Source organism: Pteropus alecto, unplaced genomic scaffold (genome assembly GCF_000325575.1).
Source record: "Pteropus alecto unplaced genomic scaffold, ASM32557v1 scaffold86, whole genome shotgun sequence".
In the NCBI taxonomy this organism is placed as follows: domain Eukaryota; kingdom Metazoa; phylum Chordata; class Mammalia; order Chiroptera; family Pteropodidae; genus Pteropus; species Pteropus alecto.
The window spans coordinates 25,038,015-25,055,222 of NW_006442109.1; the positions used below are offsets into that span (position 1 = coordinate 25,038,015).

Sequence of the window (17,208 nt, forward strand, 5' to 3'; positions counted from 1 at the left end):
AAGTAACACCTCTTAGTAAAAGCATGGTGTTATTGGGGTTCATTGCTTTGGGTAGGTATGAAGTTGGGCATGAGTATGGCGTGGATGGACGGGAGAAGAAAGAAGCAAAGTATGAACTGGGGATGGAGAGGGAGCGAGCAGGCCCACCCCAAGTGTAACATGGAATCCTGTGTTGCGAGAGGAGTTGGAGCGAGTTTGCTCTGTACCCAGAGTTTCTGCCTGGTCCCCGCCCTCCGCTTCCCTGGTTCATGAGCTGAGCGCGTGCCTGCAGACCCTTCCTAGCTCCTAAAACAGAAATAGCAGGGCAGTTTGGCTCCCCCAAGCAACTGGATTCAGAACAGCTGTCACTCTCCTTGCTTTGGTCCCCACTCTGGCTTCCCCTCCTGCCTCTCTCTAAGGCTTTTAACAGAGTAGGATAGAGATTTGGGGACTCGCGTTTTGCCCGGTGGGTGAGGAACTCTCCCTGCTCTAGATTTTTATAGGACCTGCATTTTCTAAAGGCTTTTTTGAAGTTCTTAGATCTCCTTTCTAGTTGTTTAAATTTGTGCTCAGGTTAATCCTTGTCTTGGCTAGGGGACTGTGGGCCATCTGTAAAATGGAGCAAATGGCATTTGATCATTCTCAGAATGTAGTACCAAAGAATATGAAGCGTGTCAGCGATGAAAGATTTTTGATTTGAAGCTGATTATTCTGAAAGATAAGGACCTTTACATATTTTTACCTGGAGTGCCGGCGGGGCGTGGGAGTCTAACGTTCGTACCTTTGATATTGAAGGGTAAAGGAGGCTCCCTCCCCCAGCTAGTCTTGGCAGGGAGACATGGAGCAGCTTTCTGTAGTTTTCTGGGAAGAAGGTGACCCATCATCTGCAGACAAGATGGTTAAAGTTTGACTAAAGCTTGATTGCAGAAAACTATTCTGAGATATAAGTGTGTGATCACTGGGGACAAAAATCTTCTGAGGGGTTTTGAAGAGTTAATGCCAATTAACATAACATATAAGAAGATAATGTGTAAGTAAAAAGAAAGGTAAAACTTACCTGTAACCCAACTACTTACCTATAAACTAACAACTTGGTTTATACACTCCAAACGGATTTTAAATGTCCCATTATGTTGTCTTGAGTTTTCATCCCACCGCTACTTACCCCTCCCCGCAGGTACTATATAGGACTACACAATAATCTTTTCTTTGTTTTTGGAAGCTTGGAAGAACCTTAACAGGATGGGTGCAGCGAACTTTCCAGAGCACCCAGGCAGCTACGGCTTCCTCCCAGAATTCCTGTGCAGCTGATGACAAGGCCACTGATCCTCTGCCCAAGGACTGCCCGGTCTCCTCTTACAACGAATGGGATCCCTTAGAGGAAGTGATAGTGGGCAGAGCAGAAAACGCCTGTGTTCCACCATTCACCGTGGAGGTGAAGGTAAAGCAAGAGTGTTCTCGTGTCTGAAGTGGGTTCGCTCCTCACCTTCTGCAGTCTGGCTTCTGCTCTCACCCTCATCCTCAGTTTAGCTTACTCCAGAATCCCCAAATCTAGTGCTTGATTTTAAGTTACCTTACTTGGCATCTCTGCAGTATTTGACACTACACAAATGATGACTCCCTCCAGATTCTGCGAGACTCTTTTTCTGTCTCAAAGTTTCAGCTCCCACTTCCACTCAGGTTCAGATTTCTCTCCTGAACTATGTCCAGATCAACTCCTTATCACATATTGCAACAGGATTAAAACTTGACACATCTTGAATTCAGTCGTTAGTCACTCTGCTGAACTGGACCCTTCTTCGTTTCTTCCTTTTAGTTTTTGGCATTCCTATTTACTCAAGCTGAAACACCAAAGAACCATCTTTGATTCTATTTCCGTCACCTCCGTGTCCATTCACCAAGATCTAACAAGCCTTTTGTCAAAATGAACCTTGCCTCCCTGCTTCCGCGGCTGCCTTAGGTCAGGATGTCATCTACTGCCTGGACTATTGCAGTTAACACCTCACTGGTCTCCTTAATTTGCTCTTCTCTCCAAACCACCTTCCAGCTTTGATCAGTGATTTTTTTTTTAAACCAAAATTCAATGATGTTACTCATCCTGATGTTATCACGTCTCTATTTTCCGCCCTTCCCCCAACATACACACTGCTTAGGATAAAGTCCTCATTGTATTCAAGATCCTTCACAATCTGGCTCTGGTCTGCCTTCCCATTTCACTCACGTACTCATTTAGACATGTGTTAATGTGACAGGTTAGCAGGTTCATTCCTGTTTGGGTCTTTCTCACCTCTGATATTCCACTTTGGTTTTAAGCAGACTTTTTAAGATAACCATATAAGCAGCCAAACTGTTCCTCAAACAAACCTCATGCCTTTGCTCCTACCTAGGTCTCCCACCCAACTTCCTGCACCTCTCTTATTACCACCTAGCTCCAATAGCACCTTCCACAAAGTCTTACAGGATTTCCCTGTAACAAGTAATATCTCCCTTTTAAAAAATTCCTAGTATTTCTTCATCTATAATGGCTGTGGCCAGGGCCTCCATGGGTTGATGTTCAGGTTGCATATTGCATAAGGGTCCCGTATCTAAGGGACTGCCATCAACACTGTAGACACAGTCTAAGCTTCCATTAATGGTGTGTTACAAATATATTTTCAATGTCCTTATATTCTTCCTGAATATTTACATTTGTATTTGTAATGTGGATTGAGGAAATAAGTTCTGTTATATCATTGTCATCATCATAAAAAATGTTGCCTACCTTATAGCAGGGCTCCAGAGGTATTAGCACAAAATGACTTAGCATTTGGAGAGAAAAGATGTTCACGTAGAAACGAAGACTAATACTAAGTATCTTATGCCAACCAACTACCAAGGCAGTTGAAATGAAGTGCCAGGAGAGCTAAGGAAAAAACAATGACCAATTGCTGAACAATTAGGCAGTCTTATCCAAGAAAATGATCCTTGAGTAGGACCTTGAAGATAGAGTAATAGAAAAAGTAATAACTTCTAATTGTTCTAAACTACCTTTGGTTCTGATATTTGAAATTTGATGAACAGATTAATTTATATATCATCCACATATTTTAAAAGGCATGATCTTTTTAAAGTCTTTTCTTGGAAAGATGTCCCATCCGCTAACCATTATAATTGGGTGAAATTAAATTTAAAATTAAGGCATTAGTTAATCCTTCTTCTTGTCTTTAAAATTACTGACTTTTATACCATGTGATCTTATAGAATCAGAATTCTCAGACATTTTGAGGTTTTTTTTGTCACTTGATTTATATATAACTTTAGACTTTGTAATTTCATGGGCTTGTGGGAAGTGTACCAGGCTGAAGTCAGGAGACCAGGATTGAATTAAATATTTCATAAAGCTTGATAGTTAGTCTCGGTTAATTAGCTGTTTGACCTTGTGCAAGATTCCAGAAATTTCTGGGCCTTAGTAAAATGAAGATGTTAAGAAGTTTGCTATCTATCTAATGAGATAAATATGAAGGTAAAAGGTTACATGTTAAGTATCTTAAAAGACAAAACCATAGCTCATTATAGTTATATAGACCCAGTTTGCTAATTACATTACAAAAGTACATTGAGGGTGTAATGGTTGTAGTTATAAGTAACATTAGCAGTATTGATATCATTCATTTGTCTGGTTACTTCTGCTTTATGTCACATGCTTAATCTAGGTATTGATGGAAAGGAAAGTAAGTCTAAGACATGTATGGTTCCTAGAAGGCAAGGCCTTCTAGTTGGAGGGTAATGACACAGATGTATTAATCAGTTTAGGGAACAATGAAAGATAAAACAATATCATAAACTGTTTATATGCAATTAGAGCATAAAATATGTTGGAAGATGTAAGTGCTAGAGAAATTTTATGGGAACGAGGAACATAGTTGTCAGGAAGCATAATTTTTAAATGCTAAATGGCTTTTTATTCTTCAAAACAGTAAATACTTCCCATTAAATATGTGCTTTTTCTTTTGCTCTTGCCCTGTTTTATAAATCACTGATAAAGGACCTTTTATAAAATACAAAATCAATCAAAGTTAGTATAATATGTATGCAGCTATAAATAAGAACCTTATATTGAGATTTCCTAGCCTTCCAAAGACAGTATTTGAAATCCATTTGGCAAACCCCCTGAAAGATTTTAGGCTCTGAAAGACAACAAAGTTTCTAGAATGCAGCCACATCTCTGCAACATTATTAATATTATATGCTAAGCATTTAATATAGTGTTTGTTTATCTTGCAGACACTTGGTAAATGATTGCTAACTCACTTAGCAGGGTTATAAAGAAAGTGTAAATAGCTTCCAACTATCTCTTAGAAAATACAATGTGCCATGATGATTTGGACTTTGTATAGACTTAGAGTAAGAGCTATACAAGGAAACTCAAACTTGTTCAAACAACTTTTTTCTCCCAGGGAAGTTTATATTTACCAAGGCAAGCGTCACTCTGCACAAATAATCACACAGGGTACTTTGGATTGTGCCTGGCCAGACAACATGGCTGTGCATCTGCTGTAACCCATTGTTAAATTTTCAAAGACTTCTTGTCCCTCAGTGGACTGTAAGAGATGTGCCTGGCATGAGAAGGAGGAAGTGGTGAATGGATGTAGTATCAGGATGTGTCTGAGAGGAATATAAAGAGTCATTTTTATCCTCTCCTTCTGGCTGCTGCTGCAGGACTTCCTAGGCGTAGAAAACAGTGGAGTGCTTTTGTTTTGTTTTGTATTTAAAAGAGTGGATTGATCTTAAAAACTACTCACATTTTTAATACCGATAACATTTTTCATGGGCCAGAAATTGAGCCTGTTGTTTGCATATAGATCTTCAGAAGTAAAGCAGCTAACTAATAATTTAAACGGGGGAGGGGGGGTGTATAGGACCAGATAATAAATATTTCAGACTTTGCAGATTACAAGTCTCTGTTGAAACTACTCAACTCTGCCATTGTAGTACAAAAGCAACCATGGACAATATGTAAATGAATGAGTATATCTGTGTTCCCATAAAACTTTATTTACAAAAACAGGAGCGGGCTAGATTTATTTAGCCCGTGGACTTTAGCTTGCCAACCCGTTTTAGAGCTTCACTGGCATTCTTAGTGTTTGCAAAAGAGTGGTTTTTCATATTCTTAATCTTTCTCCAGCAGTCTCAGCCCCAGTCTAACTGATGTGAACCTTGATACTGAACTAACAAGAAGCAGGTCTGCCTCCATAAGTTTGATATTTATTAGGTTGAGGTGAAAATAAAAGTAAAAACAGAAAATCCAGAAAAGAGATTGTCTTTGACATTAAAGAGCTAGACATTTAGACATACTCTATTTCATTACCTAGTTTTCCTTTCTTTATAGCACTTACCACTATCTGAAATTGTCTGATTTATGATGGAAACCTTTTTATATGGGGTGATCAGGACTGGTGGTTGGTTAAGCAATGCTATAAGAAAATATTTCTTAAATACCTGCTTTAAACATTTTTTTTTAATGTAAAATACTTAAATGCACATCACTTTGCCAACTTTTTGATGACAGTCCAGAGCTTTTTCTTAGCATTTGAATCTTCTGATTGGCATTCCGCTTCATCTGTCTGGACAAATTACATTCATATGCATCACCTCCATTTCCCAATATATTTCTTTAAATCGAGAACTTAGCTGCATGCAAAACAATCTCAATGAATAATTCTTCCAGATTTTTATACTTTTGAAAATCGGTATTTTATAGTAATATTTAGCAAATCGATTGAGCCTTTTAAAAAGCATTCAGCTGTTGTCCATTTAGTTGTCTTTTAAAATACATGTAAACCTTGGTTACTTTCTAAATGTTAAACTTTTTTTTAGTTACTAAAAATTTGTGAATTCGTTTATCAGATCACTTTCTTCTACTATGTAAGGACCTGAAGCAGTATGAGAGTTTGGATGGATTGGAGAAAGGAAAGGTGTGGTGAGGTGAGACAGGTTGGCAGGGGGAGGGTAGGAAGCACCACAGGCAGACTTGTACTGCTGCACAATTTTGCCAAGTGGCAATTCTGTCGAATGGGAAAAATCAATAATGTTTTTTTAAGAGAAACAAAGCATATATGAGAGTATGTCCCTAACCTTTATGGAGGCAGTATTCTATTTTCCTGTATCTTGAATTGCAGTTTTCCAGACAGAATTCTGGGATGCATGGATAGCCCTAGGTTTTATCTTAGTATAAGTGTGCTTTTAGTCTCTTATGCTATTTCGTTTGTTCTCTTATTTGATTTCATCGAGACTTTCTAACAGGGCAACCATCTCCTGGTTTGTCTGTGAAACATGTAGAAACTGGCCCAAGAGGATTCCAAGACTGTGTGAGGGTAGATGTGCTGTGAGTAGGAGGGCATGAGATCTCAGACAGAAGACGCAAAAGGTCTCAAAACATTGAGGGAAGTTAGAGTTCTTCACTCAACAGATATTGAGTGTCTTCCCAGAGAGGTACTGTGCTCGGTGCTGGGGATCAATACTTCACAAGATGTGATCTTTGTCTCAATTCTGTTAGGCTATATAAATCCTAGTTCACCACTTATGAATCTATCATGATAGAGTCGTATTTTTCTCCTATAAATATTTCACTTACTTTCTTCTACTTCTAGGCCAACACATATGAAAAGTACTGGCCATTTTACCAAAAGCATGGAGGCCATTATTTTCCCAAAGACCATTTGAAAAAGGCTGTTGCTGAAATTGAAGAAATGTGCAATATTTTAAAAATGGAAGGAGTGACAGTGAGGAGGCCTGACCCCATTGACTGGTCGTTAAAGTATAAAACTCCGGATTTTGAGTCTACGGGTAAGTGATGTCATATACCTAAACTGCTAGTATCTTAATTTTTAATTTATTTCTTAATATGTAAGGAGAAAATTCTGATAATTTCTCAGAGATTCCTTTGTTTTAATAATCCTTCAAAACTTTAAAGATAATTAAGGAACACTTAGGTTCTTTTTGATATGATTAAGATGTACACATTAAAGATTCCATTGTAAATCTGGAATCTCCCTGAAAGAAACAGTTTTTCTAAACTTTATGGTAATTTTCTTACACAAGAACAGTGGATTCTATTTAATTTTCCTCAAGAATAAAAGTTAAGAGAGGAACAGAAACATTCCCATTTTATTTTTAACTGACACTGTTACAAGATTGTTCCTGTGCCTGAATTTAGTGTTCTAATTTATAGTTCTACAAGTCATCCTTGGCCCGATTTTTATCTTGTGGTACTGATATTCCCTGAAGAACTGTTTCTGTATAGCAAGAAGGGAGCTTACAAAAGGTGAAAACTTGGCAGCTCAAGACCTCTTTGAATAAGGACTAATTATTATTTCATTTTTTTTCCTTTTCATTTCTCTCTTTTTTGCTCTGGCTTCACCATCCTCACACAGAATTCATGTTAACAATCTAATATGTATCACTCCATATGTTTTTCTATTTGCATATAATTGTATACATTCACACATAGAGATTTTCTGTAAATTTTTTTTAACCGAAAAAATGGAATCAGAAAATATAGACTTCTCTGTCTTTGAAATTAGCATTACTGAGGTGATTGTGGGCCTTTTTGGTCTGACAGGTTTATACGGTGCGATGCCTCGAGACATCCTGATAGTCGTGGGAAATGAGATTATCGAAGCTCCCATGGCATGGCGTGCTCGCTTCTTTGAGTACCGCGCATACCGGTCGATTATCAAAGACTACTTCCACCGTGGCGCCAAGTGGACTACGGCTCCTAAGCCCACAATGGCTGATGAGCTTTATGACCAGGTAAGCTCCTGAGTATAGCGAGCTTATTAGTAAATTTTCTACATAATCCACAGAGAATGAGATAGAGAGTCTCAGATACCTTGTATTTGCTATGCATTTCAGAAACCGAGAGCATCACCTGCTTTTTTAAAAATGATCATTTTATGATGAAAATAAGAGTAAATGATATAGTGATAATAACAGTAATAGTAATAATAGCTGCCCCTTATTTGATGCTTGTCATGTGCCAGGTCTTGAGTTAAGAGCTTTATTTACATCCTCAATCCTGTTTATATGTCACAACAACCCCATGAGGGAGTAGTATCATTCCATTTCAGGGAGAAAAACTTGCCTATTCATTGTTGGAGACAGAAAAGTCACTAGGCTGAACTCCATTCTCTTCTTTTAGAGAAAGCGTTTGGTCTATAGGCCAAACTCACAGTGAAAGGAAGTGTGTGTCCCTTATTAGATCACTACTTGATCATTTATAGAAAGAATCAAAAAATCAAAATTTCTTCTAGAAGTTTAAAGACTTAGTAATAAATTCATTCCACCACACCCAGTCACATTTGGCAGGGGAAGCATGGGATCTCATTTTATGGTAAGAGCTAGGCTCAGGACCAAGTTCCTTTTCTAAATACAGAATGACTTCATCCTGTTGACTTTCAGTATTATAGGTAGCTACATAAATCAATACATGGGTCATGGAATATTTTCAGAATCAGTACTGCCTCTGTACTGCTTGCTTTTAAGTATCAGGAAATTGCTATCATGCTTAGTTTTTAAATGTTTTCTTAAATGTTGATTTTTTTTGGTTTGGTTGGCATGGGCCTACATCTGCCCTGTGCGTTTTTTAGTCTAGAACAGGGTAGTAGTATTTTTGAGAAAAAAATGATGTTAAATTAATTTTCTTAGTAATGAATGTCCTATAAATAATTTCTTCATGAACCAATGCATTGTGTGTGTTTATTCTTGTTCCAATTAGGATTACCCCATTTGTTCTGTGGCAGACAGACACAAATTGGCTGCTCAGGGAAAATTCGTGACAACTGAGTTCGAGCCATGCTTTGATGCTGCTGACTTCATTCGAGCTGGAAGAGATATTTTTGCACAGAGAAGCCAGGTGGATAAAGGCTGCCTGTGAAATTTCACACTTTCTTATTGTATTTTTAATTTCTAAATTCAAATATTTTTATTGTAACTATTTTTAGTTATCTAACTATAGAACTGAATCTTTATAGATTTATGTCTTTCTTTTATTTTCAGGTTACAAACTACCTAGGCATTGAATGGATGCGTAGGCATCTTGCTCCAGACTACAGAGTGCATATCATCTCCTTTAAAGATCCCAATCCAATGCATATTGATGCCACCTTCAATATCATTGGACCTGGTCTTGTGCTTTCCAATCCTGACAGACCATGTCACCAGGTAAGGAAAAGTAAGGACTTTGGAAAAGTAAGTCTAGCAACTGAAATAAAAAATCGCCATTTTTATTTTAAGCACTTCTGCGATTCCTAACGGTTCTAAATGACAAATTCAGCAATGTTTAACATTATTATGATCAAAAATTAGGTTGCTTATGTTATATTTAATACAGGATATCCAGCACTCAGAAATACACAGTGTAATGTCATTAGACTTTGACTTTGGCTGCTTGCTGCTGCCAGAGTCTCAAGTTTGTGCCTATGGAAGTGTTTTTATCGAACAGAGTGGTACTACAGTGATTCCCCCTTACCCGAGGGGATATGTTCCAAGACCCCCTGTGAATGCCTAAAACCATGGATAGTACATGGATAGAGCCCTGGATATACTGTGTTTTTCCCGTACATACATACCTATAATAAAGTTTAATTTACAAATTAGGCACAGTAAGAGATTCACAACAATAACTAATACAAAATAGAACAGCTATAACAATATAATGTAATAAAAGTTATGTGAATGTGGTCTCTCTCTCGCTCTCAAAATACCTAGAATTTTCCATTTATTATTTTTGGACCTTGGTCGACCATGGGTAACTGAAACTGTGGAAAGCGAAACCGCAGACAGGTGGGAGGACTACTATATCTCATAACTTGCAACCCGGGTTCCACAGCAGCTGAATTGCAAACAGGATGATTCCTACATGTCTGGAGCACTGCCAATGGGCAGTGGGTGTCTTCTTCCCTCTCCAGTGGGTCAGGCCTCTCTTGGCCAGCCCTACCCTGCAGGGAGGAACAGAGATGCTGCACTGCAGCTGGTCTGTCCCCATCACCTGAGCCTCCCACTTCAGCCTGCTGCCCCCTACTTCCAGTTGGGTGGTGAATGATTTTGTGTTATCTGCTAGGCTGCGGTACTTCTTTTTAAAATCATGATTTTACCTTATAACTTCATTTTTATACCATATATTTATACCCAGTGATGAAGATTAGTCATTTTACTTTAATATAATTCATTGATATACTAAGTGGGTATGTGAACATAGGGATGGCTAAGTTACAATTATGGTTCTTTGGGAATACTACCCAAACATTTGTCTTTATACTATCACGCATGGACTATGAAGTGGATGGACTATGGGTTTGACACAGTCACATTTAATGAGGATTTATCAAGGACAGTATCTTAGGTATTTTAAAATCTCTTAAACCTGAGAAAAGCACAAGAATATTTTTAAAAGCTTTAACATTTCTGTTACTTTTAAACCTCAATTTGGTAATGTGGGGATTTTATGTACATTTTAAATTAGGATTTAGACAAAATCATCGAAATGTTTTGAAATTTTAATTTCTTTATATTAACAGTTGAGAAGACGGCTTCTCAAAAAGAATTATTAATCATAAGGCCTATCGGAGACCAAGAATGATAAAAATAATATATATAGATTTAACCCTCCTTGGGTTTGGGGTTTGTTTTTGTTTTTGTTTTTGGTCTTGCAGATTGATCTTTTCAAAAAAGCAGGATGGACCATAGTTACTCCTCCAATACCAGTCATCCCAGATGGTATGTTTACTTTTATATACTCATAGACTAAAATGATTACTTCAGTCACCAAGGATATTCATAACATTTATAGATTAATTGTCTTAAGGTTAAAATAAAATTTTGCAGGGAAAGTGAACCGCTGAAAGAATTGAACTACCTCTTTAGTATTCTTCACTTTCAAATCTTTGCTTTAAACAAAAATGAAAGCAGACATGATTTAAAAGTTGTTGCTATTTTTAGATCACCCACTCTGGATGTCATCCAAATGGCTTTCCATGAATGTCTTAATGCTAGATGAAAAACGTGTTATGGTGGATGCCAATGAAGTCCCAATTCAAAAGATGTTTGAAAAGCTGGGTATGTACAATAAATGAAACATGTTGTCATACATGAAAATGTTAAATGAACTAAAGAAATGAAATGCTAGGTCTGATGTATGCTTTATCTAATTCCCTTTCTGTTCCTATTAGCGGTACCAAGTTATTATTTTGTAGATGGACAGTATTTTTGTTTTCAGCAGTCATAACATCATAAGGTTGGAAGAGTATCCCAGACTCCTCAGGCACTCCCTTAGCAATAAGTGTATCCATCTTCTGTGACTTACCTAAGCTCCTGGTGCCCATGTATGGAGAGCTACCCCTTTGTAGATGAGCATAGAGATTATTCAGCCCTGCCCCAGATAAGAAATTGTTGAGGATCCTTTAGAGTAATTTAATTGTCATTACATATTTTAAAGGACTTATAAGGATGCAGATACAGAAGTGACTTTATATGTGTGATAAGTACAGTGAACAAAGTAATGGAATGCAATAGAGGGTGTCAGTAAATCATTCGACTTTGAACTAAAAATCAGAACTGGTTTTTACTTAGGTGGGAGTTTGCTTATCCTAATATTCAAAATTTAGACTAGTTATTCTAATACTGCTGAGAATAGTATTGAAAGGAAGGATTTTCATATGGTTCTTATATAAAGTACAGAAGTATGTATGATGATCACTTTTAACATGTATCCTAAGTGTCAAATAAAGCTAGGTTGTACACTTGTAATTGAGTCATATTTTGTCTTATATTTCCAGTGTTACAACCCAGGAAAAATTATTTGACCCTTTGACACATCCCTCTTTAATGTAGTATCAGTATAAAAGGATTGGCCTGTCAGGTCTATATTGAGCCCAAAATAATGATTTAATCCCTAATGCTATACTACTTTTTTATGGCTTTCATTAAATTACTCAAATGCTCAGGTTATTCAGTTTCTTTGTCCATTAAGATTTTATTGTTTCTCATCTTAAAATATTATTAAATACCAAAGATCTGGTTTGTCTTTTTTTTTTTTTTTTTGTAATAAAGTCTTTTTAGGCATAGGGAACTTAAAGCAAATTTTTTCAAGCAACTGAATTCTCTCCAATTCAGGATTAATGCAGATCTAGCAATCTGAATAAGAGATACATCTGTCCATCACAAAATATGCTTGTGTTTAAAAGCCTACTCCTTATCCCAAGCCCACTTCTTACCTCTGTCCAAATCTTTTTCTTACTCTTCAGAGCCCCGCTTAGTCTCACTTCTCAGGAAAGTCTTTCCGGGTGTCTTCTGCTGCCTTCCTCTCTCACCATACCAGTGGAATCTTTAGTGACTCTGTAGCTTATCTCTCTCCTCCAAATAATGGGTTCCTCGAGAGATGAGAATAAATTGTTTTAAAACCACATTATGCCGAACAATAGGGTTTTCCTAAATACTGTTGGGTGACTGTGCCATAAACATTGTACCTGTGTCAATACAAACGGTGCCAGATTAAACTAATTAATTGTCTTGAGTAGCTTTGGTACCCAGCTGACCATACAACCCAGATATTAAAGTACAAGCTCTGTTCCATTGTTTCCTTAAGGCAGCCTGGTAAAAAGTTAATGATGTCAGATAAATTCTGCTTATATGTGAGTAGGTAAAGTTAGCTTCTCAAGTTGGCTAAATTATACTTTTCCTTCTAAATTGACATGGTAAAATTAAAAACAGTCTGACAAAATAGTTAAAGCATGATTCTAAAAGGCCTTGAAATTTTAGTGCTTGATCATTTCTGAACATTTGACAGATATGTCTGCTCATCCTACTTATTCACTTGTGAATAGTCAGTAGCACAAAATAGACTTCAGAGTCTCTGCTGACTTTTTGGTGAAGGTTTTATATTAGCAGTGGAATAGATCAGATGAAATATAATTGATGAAAATAAAATTGAAAGACTGTCCTGGGTCAGAGTAGACTGAAGGATTCGAATGACAGGAATATTCCTACCCATCTTTAGGCTTACTTTCTATAGGAGAATCTTCATGTGAGTCCATCTAACTGGTCACGTATCTCTCTTTCAATGCAGGTATCAGTACCATTAAGGTTAACATTCGTAATGCCAATTCTCTGGGAGGAGGCTTCCACTGCTGGACCTGCGATGTCCGGCGCCGAGGCACCCTGCAGTCCTACTTTGACTGACCGTGCTTGATGGAGCTTGTGGCTTGGCCTCAGATAAACCTAGGACTCATAGGGACAAGGTTCATTCTCCTGCTTTAAAAAGTGCATCAACTGTAGGGCTTTAAACAATCATATCCTTAACACGGGTCTTAAGCCTGGTTTATGTTTATTCCTTTTCTTCAATATAAGGAAAATAACTTGTGCTAGGTCTTACTCTCTACTCCTAAATTTATTTGCTGTTTGGCTTCAAGCGTAAAAATTTGGTGAAAGTGTCCCAAGACAAAAATTAATCATTTGAGTAACTTGGAAGCTAATATTTAACTATCTACCTCTGTTTTTAATTTTCTTTCCAAAAGGCAGCTTGAACTATTGGTCCTAATCTTCAATTTTTTTTTTTTAACTTTTTGCTAGACTTGTGAATGTTTGTATCATTTCTTTTTTCTGAATGAAAGACTTAGAATGTACACAAATATTAAGTAAATCAGATAATTATCTCTTTTTCTAATAAGAAATACTGTTAATTTTTAATTTTTGTTTTTAAAAAATAACATAGACTATGCAAACATTTAAGTGAATTTTCCATGAATGTTTTTAATATTCTCATCTCAACACTGGTGATATTTACTGCTAAAAATGTCTTCATACAATTTACCTCATTTCAAGTGATTTATTTTAATCTCTTTCTCCTCTCTAAAATTTTACAGAACTATTTAGTGCAATAGGATATAACTGTCAGTTTCCATTTCTAAATTTTGATGTTTCATATGTAGTGTATACAAGGCATCTTTTGCAATCTAAGATTTGTTTACAGCTGTGCAAATTATTTTAAGCCCAAACTTTAAAAGCATTAAAAAAACTAATGGTAAAACCTACATGCGATGTGAGATCATTTTCATGTTGAATATTGTACATGTATTTTTATTCTAATAAACTTTTGTGTTACAGAAGGGATTTTATTAAAGGTTGGCGTCGGTCTAATTATTTTGAGCATAGGTAAATTGTAGGATCTAGCTCCTGGGACAGACCTAATGCTCTGAAATAATCAATATATCCATCCCTAGTAGATAAAAATTTAAACCTAATACTTGTATTCAAAAATGTTTAGGAGAGTCAAAATTTGTTTATCAATTTACTCATTCAAAAATATCTGAATGTCTTCTGAATATATGGGAATCACCCTAGGTCCCCGTGGGGGAAAAAAGTCTTTTTTCAAGATGCTAAATGTTTTGATTCGTGAAAAATCTCAAGGGGGTAGGGGAAATGTACTTTGACGTGAGTCATACATAGGTTTTGACCATGCCTTTTAACTCCTTTATATCCTGGTGTCCTTTTTCATACACCACAGAATCACCTATCAGTCCTACACTTGGACTGAATCCTGCTTGAGAAATCTATACAGTCATGTGGATTGGTGCACACTTGTAGTATATATTTCAAAGTCTACATACTACTTGGAGATTCTATTATACACCCCTCTACATTCTCCTCAGTGGCTATTCTAAATCTTCACTATGTTCTCTTACTGGATCACACTATTTCATTTTTCAGAGAAAATAGAGGCCGTCAGGTGTCAGTTCCCTCAGCTTTTCTGCTCAGTCCCGTACAGATATATCAGCATTTGCCTTCTCTGGTTAAAGTTCTTTCTCTCCTTGCTTTTACTGGCTAAGCTTCTAAAGAGAAAAGTCAGACCATCATCTCATCACTTGCCTTTCATTTTCAACCCTCTACAGAGACGCTTCTCTTACTTCTGCAGAAAGAGGTGAACCTTCTGACCAGCTCTAATCCTCACAACTGTCCTTTAATTCTAATCTCTCTCCTCTTTCAGGAAATTGCTACATCAATTATCATATTTTTTATAACTGCAACCTATGCGTGTATGTTTTCCCTTAGCAAATAATCGTGCTCAAAATAATGTTTAAACAAAAACTATTCCTCTGGCAACTTCATTTTCTTTAGAGCTAAGCTTCCTGAAAGAATACATCTACTATTTCCACTCTTTCACCTTTTATTTATTCCTCAATCTTCTGCTGATTTCTATCTTATCGCTGCAAAGTATTGATAATATCTTTGACCTGACCTCTCAAGTGGATACTATTCAGGCTTTACTAATCATTCCTTTGAAAGTCTCTCCTCTTTTTGGTTTCTGTGATACCTCTTTCTCCTATCTCTTTGTATTGACTTTCAAGCTCCTTCACTGGATTGTCTTCTTCCCACCCTTAAGAGGTAGATGTCCATGGGGTACTATACTTGGGCCTTTTCTCCTCATCTGGATCCTCCTGGGCAGTTTCGTCTGTGCATCGGTCCTCCTCTCCCACATATCCACTACTAACTACCAGGGTCATGTGGGAGCGGAGACCTATGCCTAGATCTTCTAGTCTTGATCTTATCCCAAGCTTCAGGTCCTGTTCCCAACTGTCTGTGGACATTATCTGGATATACAAAGGCGTTATAGGCTCCACACAATATCATAATTGACTCTGTTGGCCAAGTCATCCTGGACTCTTCCTTCTTCTTCATCTGTCCCTTTTGCATTGTTATTAAATAAGACAATTATTCCAACAAAGATAGCTCAATTGAATGGTTTAATAAAGTTTCTATTTTTAGATCCTATGATACTACTCTTGGGTATGCTCTTTTGTCAAGGTTATAGAGGAAAATAGAAACAGCCTAGTCTCTACCACACAGCTGCTATCAGTTTTCTTTTCTACCCGTCATCTACCACTCCTGCAACCCAGCGGCTTCTCTGATCTCTAGCAGACAGAAGGCCCACCATCTGCCGCTATGGATATCAGGTGTCCAGATAACATCAATAACTTCAGATTATCACTCTTCCTAGGGAACACCAAGCCTCTTTGTAATTCCCTGTCTAGAGGAAACAGCCATACATATTAAGATGAACCACTGTCATAAAAATGAACTTAATTTTAAATAAAAATATCTAATATTGACACTGTAGGACAAGTGTAGTTCCTAGTAAAAAGCAAAGTATTCCTTTCAGGAATAGCCTTTAAAAATAAAGCTCATGGATCTGACCACTATAGTGTGTTAACTTGTAACTACATAAAAATACCCCCCAGTAGTTCCAGGAGACTATAATAAGACACTACCTCAGATTTTTTGGGTCAACTATTTGGATGCATAGGTTCTTTTGAGAAATTAGAATAATATAAAATGTACTCAGATTCCCATCACTTAGTGCACTAACAGTAACAGTTAAGCAAGGTTTGATTGCTGACTCATAGACCCCAAATGACAATTCTTCTAAATCTACAGTTTATTGCAGGAAAAGACACAATATAGCAACAATGTTAAAGTAAGAATATGCATCAAAGCCAAAGGCTGCCTCAGCAAAGGGCCCAGGGCAGCCAAACCCACACTCTGTTTTGTCATCTCTTCAGCTCATGCAATCCCCGCAAGTCTTACAGTTTGTGCAAGGCCTTGTATTTTGGGGGAGTTAATCAATCATCCCCAATCAGTCATATGATTTATGATCTTAGTAAGGTCACTTTTAGTTTAATCCTCAGTTTCTGAGGTAACCATAATATCAATATAGTATATTAGAACATTGTCCAGTTGTACTAGATCTAGGTTCCACCTGACCAAACAATAACAATATGTGGATGAGTTCAGTTCAAATATCTTTGACGTGATGCAATAATAATGTATTATAATCCATAACATGTGAATGCAAATTGCTGTTCCTCTCCCTGACAACTGATAATGAGAACAACACGTTTTCTGTGGAATTCTGTGGGGTGGACTGGCTCACTTCTCATTATTTGTCTCTGTAGATAGTAGGTCTCTGCTTCCTCTACCTTGCTATCTAGATCAGCTATCACTCCTCCATCAGCTGTCTCGTCTTCCAAAAAGTTGTAGACACTTCTCATTTACTGTTTTCTCTTTTCCCTTCGCTTAATCCTTGCGAGTTTTTACCTCGTTTTTTTGCTACTATTATTTTATGGCAATTTCAGGGGAAAGTGAAGATAAATGTTTATGTTTAATCCACTTCAGCCCTAATTGTATGGAAATCTTTAG

At 37.1% G+C, this 17,208-nt stretch overlaps 1 protein-coding gene across 1 annotated transcript in view; it reads left to right on the forward strand.

Annotated features, from left to right (window-relative positions):
• Nucleotides 1-13,567, forward strand: part of GATM (glycine amidinotransferase) — a 14,009-nt gene extending 442 nt beyond the window's left edge. Inside the window, exons 2-9 of the mRNA XM_006920406.1 lie at nt 1,202-1,420; nt 6,609-6,804; nt 7,580-7,770; nt 8,735-8,872; nt 9,016-9,180; nt 10,671-10,734; nt 10,957-11,073; nt 13,082-13,567. Of these exons, the coding sequence (XP_006920468.1) occupies nt 1,202-1,420; nt 6,609-6,804; nt 7,580-7,770; nt 8,735-8,872; nt 9,016-9,180; nt 10,671-10,734; nt 10,957-11,073; nt 13,082-13,194 (1,203 nt within the window). The 3' untranslated portion in view covers nt 13,195-13,567. The remainder of the gene's footprint in view (nt 1-1,201; nt 1,421-6,608; nt 6,805-7,579; nt 7,771-8,734; nt 8,873-9,015; nt 9,181-10,670; nt 10,735-10,956; nt 11,074-13,081) is intronic.
• Nucleotides 13,568-17,208: the final 3,641 nt, after the last annotated feature.